At 41.9% G+C, this 12,090-nt stretch overlaps 1 protein-coding gene across 1 annotated transcript in view; it reads right to left on the reverse strand.

Moving 5' to 3' along the window:
- The window catches only part of MEIS1 (Meis homeobox 1), a 138,352-nt gene extending 128,527 nt beyond the window's left edge, over positions 1-9,825 (reverse strand). The window contains exon 1 of the mRNA XM_072927631.1: positions 9,805-9,825. Within this exon, the coding sequence (XP_072783732.1) occupies positions 9,805-9,807 (3 nt within the window). The 5' untranslated portion in view covers positions 9,808-9,825. The remainder of the gene's footprint in view (positions 1-9,804) is intronic.
- Positions 9,826-12,090: the final 2,265 nt, after the last annotated feature.

Here is a 12,090-nt window from a genome sequence, read left to right on the forward strand (position 1 = left end):
AGACAGACAGGATTTTCCTTGATGGTCTTTTTCCAAGGAAGGGTTGGAGCACTAAGAGAGGCTCCAGATGCAGCTCAGCAAAGCCCAGTCCCCAAAATACTTATTTTCACAAAACAAACCCCAACTAACCAAACCTTCCAGGAAAAAAAAACTTACTAAACCTTACTGCTGCAGAGAGGCACCTGTAGAAATATTAGAATAATCTACGACTAATCTGTTAATCACTGCTGTTAGTAATGAATTTGTCCTTCTGTGGCTCTTTTCACCCACAGACATATCAAAGGACTAAAGGACACAGAGATCAGCTAAGCATCACTGTGTCTCTTCTACACAGAGCAGTTTGAGAGATCTGGAACTTGGCACCCGGGATAAAGCAGTAACTTGCCGGAGATATTAAACTCTGGAATCAGTGCCAGAAGCAGAAGCCAAACAAAGCCTGCACTGGAATCAATTTTCAGGCTTTTTTGGGATGGTTCTGTTTCACTTATTTTTTAAAACAAATATGGATTTGAGGAGCTGTGTTCATTATGGTGGTTTACTCACCAGAGGCAAAGCTCTGTCCATGGGTAATTATATTTGGGTGTCCCTTCGGAGCCTCTGCTGTGTGGCAGACTTCATCCATGGAGCGCTCAAATACAAACACTGGAACAAGATCTTATTTCTGAGATTCTGTTTATTTTTGGAGAAATGCTCCTGATTGAGATGGAAAATGCTCTCCCATCACCCCTAAGGCCAAGAGTCCCTTCTTTTTCATGCTGGCCCCCATTATAGACCGGCCCCCCACCCCCAATAAATCAGTTAACACACCTATTTTTCATCAGACATCCAGCTGCCTTACAAAAAGCCAATGAATTATTCTTGGTTTTAGTGCAACCACTGAAAATATTTCAAAGCGAAAAGGAATTGACCCAACCTACTGTGCACATTATTTATTCAGAGGTAGTACAAAAACGAGTCCCTGATGTTACTAAAACAAATCCTAATAAGTACAGAGAGCATCAATTACAGGCTTCCCTTTATAGTCCTATATATCTCTTTCCCTTTCTGGAGATAGTATCACATGTGAGGGGGCACTGCGTTGGCTTTCAAATCTATTGAACTTTCATAATTATAACCTCCATTTTAACCTCTTTTATAGGACACACTATACCATTTCACCTTATGTTCCTTGAATCCCAACCAGCCCTAGGAGAAAGTGGCTTTAAAGCTCAATTCTGTAAGATGTGCATAAAATGGGAAATATTAAGCATTCACAACCTTATGCATACATTACATCAGGGTGCCAAGCACAAGGAAGAGCAAAGCAAAATAGGTCTTGTGAGCTTCACTTGGACTTTTGCTCTTAGCTCAGTAAATATTCAGCATGCACATAGCCTGACATAATGGAACCAGGGAAATATTAACTGCAGTGAAATAGCTGTATTTTTTTTTTTTTTTTTGTCCAGTCTGTATGGAATGTCCTTCTATTTAATCAAAAAGCTTGGAATGATTCCTAATCTATCATAAAAATTTTTAAGGACATGATTAATTCCATTGTTTAAATGCTGTTTTATTGCCATAAGAAACTCTCATAAATGATCCCACACCTTTCCCTGTGATCATTTCCTTTTAAAGTAATATACTAATTAATTTCAATTAAATATATGTAAAAGAAGATACATTTTGAAAAATGCTTCTTCCTTGTCGTTTGCTAATATAGTGAAAAAGTGTAAACCTTGGAACATTTAGCATAGAAAATATTAATTTTTGGTAATTTCTCAAGGGGACAATTTATTAAATGAAAGGCTTTTAACATTAGCTAAAAGCAGCCCTGTAAATCATGGGTGTCATCAAACTGCTTCATCACTTCATTAATTTAAAAGATTATTATATGCGTAACTGACATAATTTTGAACAATGTTACATGGTTAATTTATTAATGTAGAAAAGCAGAAATGACATGCTGAATTGATTTATTATTATAATTGTATAATTTTAGGACTTTTCTCTGTGACTTTCACCAACAGAACAAATGATTCTGGGTGAAATCGTGCCATTATTTCATTTTTTTGTTCTTTATTTTTTGGGGCAGGGCTACTCACTGATGTCTGCAAGGACTTAAGAAGAGGGGGTCCAGCATGGTGCTTGGTGTTTAAGTAGAAGCTGTTGAAAGACCTCCTTTACAACCATGTCATCTTGTGGTTCTTAATAAATTTAAAGTATTTTTTACCCCTTTCAGTAGCCAAAAAAATATTTTAAAGTCAGTGCAGTTAGGTTAAAAACCTGATTCTGAGTAACTTTACTTAAAAGTGTGCATTCCTAAGTTTTTCACATGCACAAAAAGATGATTTTGGGTGGTGGAGTTTGCCCAGCTCCACTACAGGCCCCAGAGCCTTGCACAGCCCAGCCCCACAGGATTTTTTCTCCTAATTATATTGGTGAGCAGTTAGTGCTGGCTTCGTGCCCAAGATGAAAATATAATGCAACATCATTTCTGCACGGAAAGCACAGTTCAACTTGTCTTCAAAACCAGTATACCACGCTCAGGGTTTATTTTTAGATTGAAATGATGCGTGACTCTGCAAAGCTGAGGGAACATTCCTTGTTCCAGCCCAAAGGTGCATGTGCAAGGGACAGGAGGCACCACTGAAACTGCCTCTCCTCAAAAATCAGAAATAAGGCTAAATCAGGACCTGATTAATCGTGCCCCAGATCACCACTTGAGCACACCCTTCGTGTGTTCCTTCATGAATGTTGCTAACTTGCATCCCTTTAGTAGAGCTTAAAAAAGCAATCCTGCCTGGCATCCCAGAGCTCTGTGTCCCAGTGCTGCAGGCCAAATTGTCACCAAACCCATCACCCAAAATTATGAGTTTTGCCTGTGTTTTGGTTGAAATCCCCAGCCCTGCACTCAGGCTAGAGTTGTGTCTGAAGCCAAATCATGTAGGTGTCCAGGTGACTGGGAAACACTCTCACAGTGTGTTTACACCCTAAAAAACCTCGTGTCACCTTCAGTAACACAAGCCTTGGTACAGAAAATCTTGTAAAGGCTCGCTACAGGTACCTCCTGTTTGGAGCAGCATTTATGTGGCATAGGGAGACACTGGCAGACTGGAGAAACTGCCAAAATGGGGGCTGGGAGTGGGAAATTGGGGATGGGAGTGGAGAAATGGGGGATGGGAATGGGAAATGGGGGCTGGGAGTGGGGAAATGAGGGTTGGGAGTGGGAAATGGGGGCTGGGAGTGGGAAATGGGGGCTGGGAGTGGGAAATGTTGTCTGGGAGTGGGGAAATGAGGGTTGGGAGTGGGAAATGGGGGCTGGGAGTGGGGAAATGGGGGCTGGGAGTGGAGAAATGGGGGCTGGGAGTGGGGAAATGAAGGCTGGGAATGGGAAATGGGGGCTGGGAGTGGGGAAATGGGAGCTGGGAGTGGGGAATGGGGGATGGGAGTGGGGAAATGGGGGATGGGAGTGGAGAAATGGGGGCTGGGAGTGGGGAAATGAAGGCTGGGAATGGGAAATGGGGGCTGGGAGTGGGGAAATGGGAGCTGGGAGTGGGGAAATGAGGTTTGGGAATGGGAAATGGGGGCTGGGAGTGGGGAAATGGGGGATGGGAGTGGGGAAATGTTGTCTGGGAGTGGGAAATGGGGGCTGGGAGTGGGAAATGGGGGCTGGGAGTGGGGAAATGTAGGGTGCATGCTGAGTGATGCTCATGTGGGGTGTAAAAGCCCAGACATGTCCCCAGACTCATCTCTTTTGTCCATTTTGAGTTATCTTTAGATGACTGGACACCCAAGTCTGGCCTCTAGGAGGGATATCTGAGGTGCCAATATTAAGGACAGCAAAAAGCAGAGAATTTCACAGTGAATAAATTTAAAATACAAGTTAAAAACCGGACCATTTCAGAGCAGCGGTTAAGGTCCTCCAGCATCAAATGGTGTCACAAGAGCATTCTGGGCAATTACTGACAATTTTTAAGAGAGTATTTTTCTTTCCCTGTAATCTTACATAATGCCTTTCATATGTAATACCTTGAGCACATGCAGTATGCAAAACACTCCACCAACTGTACACAGACAGAAATCATTTCACCATTAAGCACAGCCATGGCCAGGGTTGCAGAATGGTGACCAGATGCTCTGAGCACAGCACAGGCTGCAAGACTAAAGAGCTGGGGAAAAAATTCTAGCTGGGGCAAGCCCAGGCTCTTATGAAAAGCACCATGTGGTTTTTAATGTGCACAGAGTGAAGACAGGACCTCTGATTTTAAGATACTACCCCCCAAGATGTAAATTATCCAGAAAGGCATCCTTCATGCCATGAGGTTTCAGCCCATCATTCACGTATATTATTTCAGTGCTCACAAGTTATATAGGGCATATTATAAATCTCCAATTATCTCTGGCATGTGCACAGTTCACTTTTATTTTTGATGATGTTAATTTTTAATTTTTTTTTTTTTTTGCCTAAGAGTGTCACTAAGGACATGGGGAAACAATTTAGGAGATTAAAAAAAAAAAAAAGAAAAAAAAAGAAGAAAGATTTGAGCCAAATGCTTTCTTACAGGAAACATTTATTTGCACTTGAGTGTCTCATCTAACAAAGTTCCCCCATATTTTCCCACAGCAGACAGGAACTTGTCTGCATTAGCATTTTAAGAAATGAATCCTAAAGACCAGCAAGTGTCAATATGCTGTCACAAGTGGGATTGATGGCTCTTAACAGAGCTCTTCTCACACGAGTGCAAATGGCTGCCTTTCAGTTCATCACAGACATTTTGGTCAACACAAACTTTTCATATGTTCACATGGCCTTTAAAATCCTTACAAAAGCAAAGCAGAGGGGCTGGTCCTGTCCTACCACAATTAGTGGCAAAATTTCTCTTGGCCCGATGGAGAGAAAATGAGAGCCTAATTAAGAGCAAATGGAATATTGTAATTTTCTGCAACCTGATCTTACATATCACATCACAAATAGAGAGATTAAAAGATGAGCTAGAGGGAATTTATAGAGAACAACAAATTAAAAAAAATAATTCAGACACTCTATGTGATCTTGACTGGAAGTGTGCTGGGCAAAAAGGACTGGGTTTGAGCTGAATATTTAGTGCTGCAAACATCTGCTAGCCTTATTACAAAATTGCATTTTGCTTGTCATAATTAACAACCACATGATGCTGTTCTACATGTGATATTCACAAAATCAGAAAAGGATGGGATAGTGGAAGCACTCAATTAATGTAATTTCTGGATGTTATATAGAACTAGTGTGTGACTCTCTTAGCTTCTGCCTTCTCTCCTGACACAGAGGGATCCCCTTTTGTTCTGTTGGGTCTTTTTTAAGAAAGATATTTTAACCAAAGTGATGCTGAGTTACATATTTTCTTCTAGTGCAGATTGCCACTGGTAATGTCACCAGCTTGAACATGAGTAGTGCCCTCATGATGACTGAAGGAAATCTGAAATTTTCTCCCACTCTTAAGCTTAAAACAAATCCAGACACACAAACAAAGATGAGAACAACAGAGTTCAACTAACAGTGTAGAGCTGCAAGGTTCAGAGCAACACTGGCTATCCATGGAACAGAAGTCTCCTGGATTACAGTCACAAGCAGTAACTTAATTCAGATAATTAACCATCCATAAACCTCCCAACAAGAACATGTCCGAGGTCAACAACAGCGTTCAGGGGTACTGTAGCCTGCCAGAAGTGGGGGACAACAGAAGGGTAAAGAAGAAAATTAATTTTTTGGTTTCAAATACCTTCCTGTCAGGACAGAGTAAACTCAGGAATGCCACACATCTTTGGTGAAAAACAAAGTGACAACAAAGACCCATCAATATTGTCTCCCAACACTCCCCTCCTGCAACCACTTAGTAAATCAACCTTCTCAGACCAAAAATACTACAATCCAAAGAAACTTCTGACAGCTATTTGGTTTTGGATGCCCTTTCTCCCAGGACATCAGCACCTCCCCAGCTAAACCAGCCATGAAAAAGAGAAGTTCACAGGACATCAGTGCATTAGTTTTTCAGTGTAAGTCTGGGTGTGATAGACATTTACCACTTCCCTGCTGCTGGATTCTCCAGGTGCCATTTCCACCAGCACTGGAGACCTTTTGGCATCAGATCCAACTTTTCCTCTCCAGCAGAGCAGCCCCTGCTCAGCCCCTCCAGCCCTGGGGAAGGACTGGGGCTTCAGTCCAAGCAGAGGGCTGGCAATAAAAGGAGGGGTTTGCAAATACACGAATGATGCATGGACTTCCATTGATTCAGCTCCCAAACAAGGCATCTAAGCTGTGGAGAGAACAGTTGTCAGATTTGGCTTGGCTTGGACTTAGTCACTGATGTCACACCTCATGCTACCAGCTGCTTCCCTGCTTTCCCTAGTGGCAAGGTATTTACACCCTCTCCTCTTCATATTGATTCTTTGCTTTCACTACTCATTTTCTTCCTTTCTCTTTCCTTCTGCTTCCCTCTTTCCCCCTTTCCCAGTTTCTCTTTTTTCCTCCTCTCATACTCTTTCCTCTTCCACCATGACCACTTTATTTTTCCCGAGTCAAAAAGCTAATGCAAAAATCTGACAGAAAAACCAAACAGGTGAGCTATTTATATTGATCTTAAAAAGACAACACCTCTGGATAGAGAAGTCACATCCCTAAATTCCAAAATTTACCAAGTGGGAGATAATTTGGGGAAAGTATCCCCATATGACGCTCTTGCTCTTACATTCCTTCCAGATGTTGTGGGTCCCTGTAGCAGATGAGACACCGGGTAAGATTTTTAGTTTTGAACCCGTATGGCTTTTCTTATGTTCTTTTTTGAACTTAGGAATCAGATATTAGCCTCTTTATAGTGGGAAAGTTCTCTGTAGTGAACCATATGAAATTGAGATGAGTGTTGTCCCTGAGGAATCATCCACACCATCTGTTGGAGACAGGATTATGTTTCCTTAAACCCAACCTTTACAGATGTGTCTCCTACAGTGGTGATTCCACATAGTTACTGAATATTCTGCTCCAGTGCTTAACTGTTTTGAGTATGAGGAAGTTCTGTAATATCTCATCTAAATCTCCTTTACTGCATATTAAGCTGATCTTTTTTAATCCTTCCCTTAAAAGATACAGACTAAAATCTCATTGCCCTCTCCTTTCAACTCACCTTGCAGAGAGCAGAAGAGAGAGCAGAAGACTGTCACCACTCTCTTGCTAGCTTAAAAGAATCACATACTATCAACTTTTCTGGTAATTTCATCCCGATATTATCAAAAACTTAAATCTTCTTCTCTCCAGAGCAAGCTGTGCTCTTTCTGCCTCAGCAAGAGGCAATAGGGCAGGCTCTGAATTGTCTGAGAGAAAATGGCAGAGTCCATAAAGCAGGCAGATGCCCAGAGGAGATTTATGGCCGAGGCACTCAAGAGCTGTGTTGTCTGAGTGTTTCTCTTGGAAAGATCTGCTCTCGGGGGCACAGCCAGCCCTTACCCTGCCCCACTGGCAGGTTTGGATGGGTAATTAGCCTTTTTCAGGAGGAGTCCTGCAGACTACTAGAGGCAGAAGGGAAAACAAACATAAAATAAAATCCAGGCAAGAGGGTAATATTTCCATCATCAAAGCTGACACACTGCACTGCGAATCCTTTGAGCAGCAGAAACCTGATGTGCAAACCCCGCTGAAAGAGAAATCTTTGTATGAGCCTTTCTTGTAGGATAATTTTAGACTTTGGCACTTCTTTTCACAAGGACAATTTTAAATCTGGAATTTTTAACAGGCATCCAAGGCCATTAGGTCATGGAACATGACTTCTTCTGAAACGGAGGCCAATGAATTTCACCTTCATACCTCTACAAATGTATTTGCAGGGAGAAATTTGTTCACAAGTGGAAGTCTCTATAGGAAAAACTATATGCTTGAGAGGACAGACCAGACACCAGGCAACCCAACTCCTTGAACTGCTGGGATCTGACAGCAAAAGAAGTGCCCAGAAAACTGTGTTCTTCCCACCTTTTCTCACTGCTATCCTCCTGGATAAAGCCACCAGTACTCACTTCTCCAAGCTAGACCTAGGCAGACCCCTCTGGGACCTTCCAACAAAAATAAACTCCTCAGACCTGGTACCTAGTGTTGCTGGATGGACACTGAATCATATTTCCTGGTTTTGCATGGAGGTGGGGAGGATTTTGTTACAAAATAAAGTTGACAAGAACAAGGGAGAAAGATTGTAATAAAGCTGACACATCCCTTTGCTAAATTTATTAAAAATCTCTGCTTCTCCCTTCTCCTAAAGAAGGACTGAAAATGCTTGGTTTTACTTTTCTCATGAAAACTCACACTGAGATATTTACTCTGGGAGAAGACAGGATGACAGAAATAAACAGGAGACCCTGAATGTATTTTGGGTGCTCCAGCATATTTGGAATTGAATAGTTTTCTCTCTTCTTTACAATTAGACTAAACTTCCTGTGCCTTTTCTGTTCAGCCTCCCAAGAAAACCACATCGGAATCACCAGAGTCTAGTGCCGCTGCTTAGGAAGGAGATGTCAATTGAAGAGCTGGTTTTCTTTTATTAACCCCCTTTTTTAAAGGGCATTTCTTTTCCAAGGCTTTGGAAGTGCTAGTGAGGCAAGGGACAGTGCCACCAGGGAGGCAGAGTGTCTGAGCACGCAAATGGGGGAAAGCTGCATATCCTTTCTATGCATTTCTGTACCTTCCCACCTCCCTCCACAGTTTCCTTGTTGCTGGTGAGAGGAATCTCTCCCAGCTCTCCTCCTTCACCACTCTGTTTCCCATCTCCCTTTCCTTTCTCTGAAAGTCTCTTTGGCAATGATCAGCTTTGTGGCTCCTTTCTGAGAGGTTTGGCTTTGACCATGGGCAACCCTGCCTGGGAAGCTAAAGGGGAGCTGGGGGTGGAGAGGGAAAGAGGTGCTGATCTACACAGCTGTGCAGTCCATCCAGAAGATACTGGGTTGGTAACTCATCCCTGAAGTCTTTCAGTGAAAATCACTACAGAGCATCAAAGTGTAAACTCCTGCCAAGCATCAAAGAAATTTATTGGCCAGAGCAACACACATGAGAATTTTTATGCTTGAAAAGTGATGCTTCTGAAGGGCTAAATAAATGTTCAAGTATAATCACAGTTCATGCATGTGTTGATGGAAAAGAAGATATCACAGAATTCAAAACAAACCAGCAGAACAATAAAACCAACAAAACCCTCAGTTCTGCCTCCCTCCCCCACAAGGTTAAAATCTCTTCAAATCAAGAGAGACCGCATGGGCAGACAACTATGGGAGGCTTTACATTGATGTTTTCTTTCTTTGAAAAGCCTTTAAATGCTTTTCTCATGTTTTTACAAAAGCTTTTACATTTTCCAGGGGTTCTCTTTCTGTCTGAATGCCACCACTAGCAAAGGAAAGGAAATTCTTCATGTCCTTTTGTTGGAATTACGTCAAGGGCTTCATGAGAAAATTCCACGTGCACGGAGCCCTGCATGAGCTCCTATAGATGGCAGGGAGGGAAAATCAATCCCAGCCGAGGAAACCAACAGATGTTTCATTCATGGCTGTATCAACAAAGTGATATTAATCAATAAGGAGAGCCATTCTTTACCCCCCACAGCCCATTGCTTGGCTCAGCTGGGCAGAGTCCAAGGGGATTCGTCAACTCGTGCAAGTGGGCATGAAACTGGTCCCAAAGTGGCAGCCATGCCAGCCAGGCATGCTTCCCACCAGCCTGTGCTCATGAAAGGCATCCAGCCCTAACCTAGACATCCACAACTAGTTAGACTGGTGATTATTACATTGAGCATCACAGCTGGTTCAAGGAGAGCTTACCATTAACCAGTACTCAGTGCTTTGATGTCCATCCCCAACATGCTTTTTTAATGATTATGGAGTTATTCGGGGCCATGGCCTGCAGAAGACACTCCCCAGAAGTTGCATGGGTTCATCCAAAACTCCTCTTACATCTGAGCTGCAGTTGGTGAAAGCAGAGAGAGATGAGTGGAAAAAAAAAAAAAAAAGTCAGTAGTTGGGAAATGGAAGGAAGGGAAGGATTAAATGAAAAGCTCTGCCAGGATGCAGCCATGGGGAGCTAATTCAGTATTAGCAGATCAACTTGAGTGAGGACTAAGTTTAAAGGGTCAAAGACTAGCAGACAGCTGGCACTCAGCTGGTGATGCTGCTGTGGGGTGTGCGGCTCCAGCGCTGGTCATAAACAACACCAGGATATGTTCTGGATTTTTTTATTATTATTATTATTGTTTTTGAAGTGACTCGTACAGGAAATTTTCCCTCATCACACGTGAAAGCTGTTCCAATTCCCTGAAGTAGGAGACTTGGCAAGTCAATTACAGGGAAAGTAGAATTGCTGAAGCATATGAACGGATTTTAACAACATGCAAGTGTAACTTTTATTGCCAACAGTAGATGCACATTGGAATTTTAGGGGGGGAAGAAACCGTGATGAAATGGCAAAATGCAGTTGTTTTTCTTTATCTCCAGAGAATGCTGTGGTTTCATTTGCAAATGAATCATTTTGTTGTGATTTATTCACTTTGTAAATGGATCTGATTTATTGTCCCTGGGGATTTAAGAGCTTTTTTTTAGTAAAGCAAGTTATCAAGCTGGCTTACAACCAGAGGCAACATAATTGCACCAAAATGTTTGAAGAAGATCAAGTAAAGGTGTCACCTGCCAGAACATTTTGGCAATGAAACAGAATAAAATCCAAGAATACAAGAACATAAAAGAGCAAACAACCCCCAAACCAACTGAGATTAGATAGATAGATAGATAGATAGATAGATAGATGTGTAAAAACAAGAAATAGGAAAAATAGGATTTAGACAAACCAAACACAGGCCCACCAGTTGTTAAAAGAGCCTTTAAAGGAATACCCTCCCTTGGAGCACTCTGTTCCAGGGCACTATAATATCAACTTTGACAGAGTAATTAAATTGCTTAATAATCAAACCTGGATCTCATTTATATGTCACATGAACATTGTAAAACAGAACGTATGGAAGGCATGCTGTAAAATCAGATGTGGTTTATTTCATATCACAAGTTTGCTGGTAATCAGATAGTTCATATCACAGGAAAAAATGTTAACACCTACCAAAGAGACTTTATACAGCCAGCAGATTTGCTAGCTTGAATGGCTTTCCTACCCTCTCAGTCTTTATTTTTTTTTTTTAACTTTTCATCCCACTGAGAACAAGGAAGTTGCTCCAAATCCACATCTCAAGACTTAGGGAGAAGATGGTCCAATTAATGCAGGACCTCCTGTACATAGCTGCAGAAGAAAGCTTTCCAAAGATGGAATGGTTATGCTCAAACCTATACAGAATCTATCATTTTGGCAACAGTTTACAAGTAGAGATGGGCCTGCTTCAGACATGAACAGCTTTTTTTCTCAGGTGTTTTCAACACCTTGCTTTCCTTCTTATGCTTGTGGCAAATGAACTGAATGTGGAGAGTTTCAACATCACTGCCATAAGAAAGATGCAAAGTTTTGCTATCTATCTTCTGCCTCAGAAGTGCTCCCTTCAAGACATCCACTACACCCATGCAGCCAATGCAAGTCTACAAACCATCTCCCATTAACAGAAATATTTTTGTTATGAAGCAGCTTTTACTCTCAGCACAGAGGAATGGACCAATGCTCGATTTTCTGCCACAGAAGAATTGATTGTGATAATGTGGCCACATCTCCTGGCAGGAGAGGTTTCAAAGTTTATTTTAGCAACAAGTGGAACACCTCCCACTTAGAAAGTTAGTGTTCCTGCAGCAGGTTGGAAAGAGTTTACAATAGGCTTTGATGCCTTTGCTCAGCCACATTTCCTCTTCCAGGATTTGTTGGGAAGAGGGGGAGGGAGAAAAGAGAATAGGTTCCAAAGCCTTTACTATCTCTTCTGAGCTTGTTGTCTTTTGTAAGCCACAAAGAACAGATTTTCTTTTGTAAATCCTTAGTAATTAAATGAGTACTTCACTGGCTATATTCTTCAATGGTCTTGTTTCCTAGGTTTTGCCTTTGACAGTCATATTTTGCAAAGGCTGCTGCGATGACTGGGCACCTTACCCTACTTAAGCCTAAACCAATTGATGCCCGTGCACACT

Source organism: Taeniopygia guttata, chromosome 3, assembly GCF_048771995.1.
Source record: "Taeniopygia guttata chromosome 3, bTaeGut7.mat, whole genome shotgun sequence".
NCBI lineage: Eukaryota > Metazoa > Chordata > Aves > Passeriformes > Estrildidae > Taeniopygia > Taeniopygia guttata.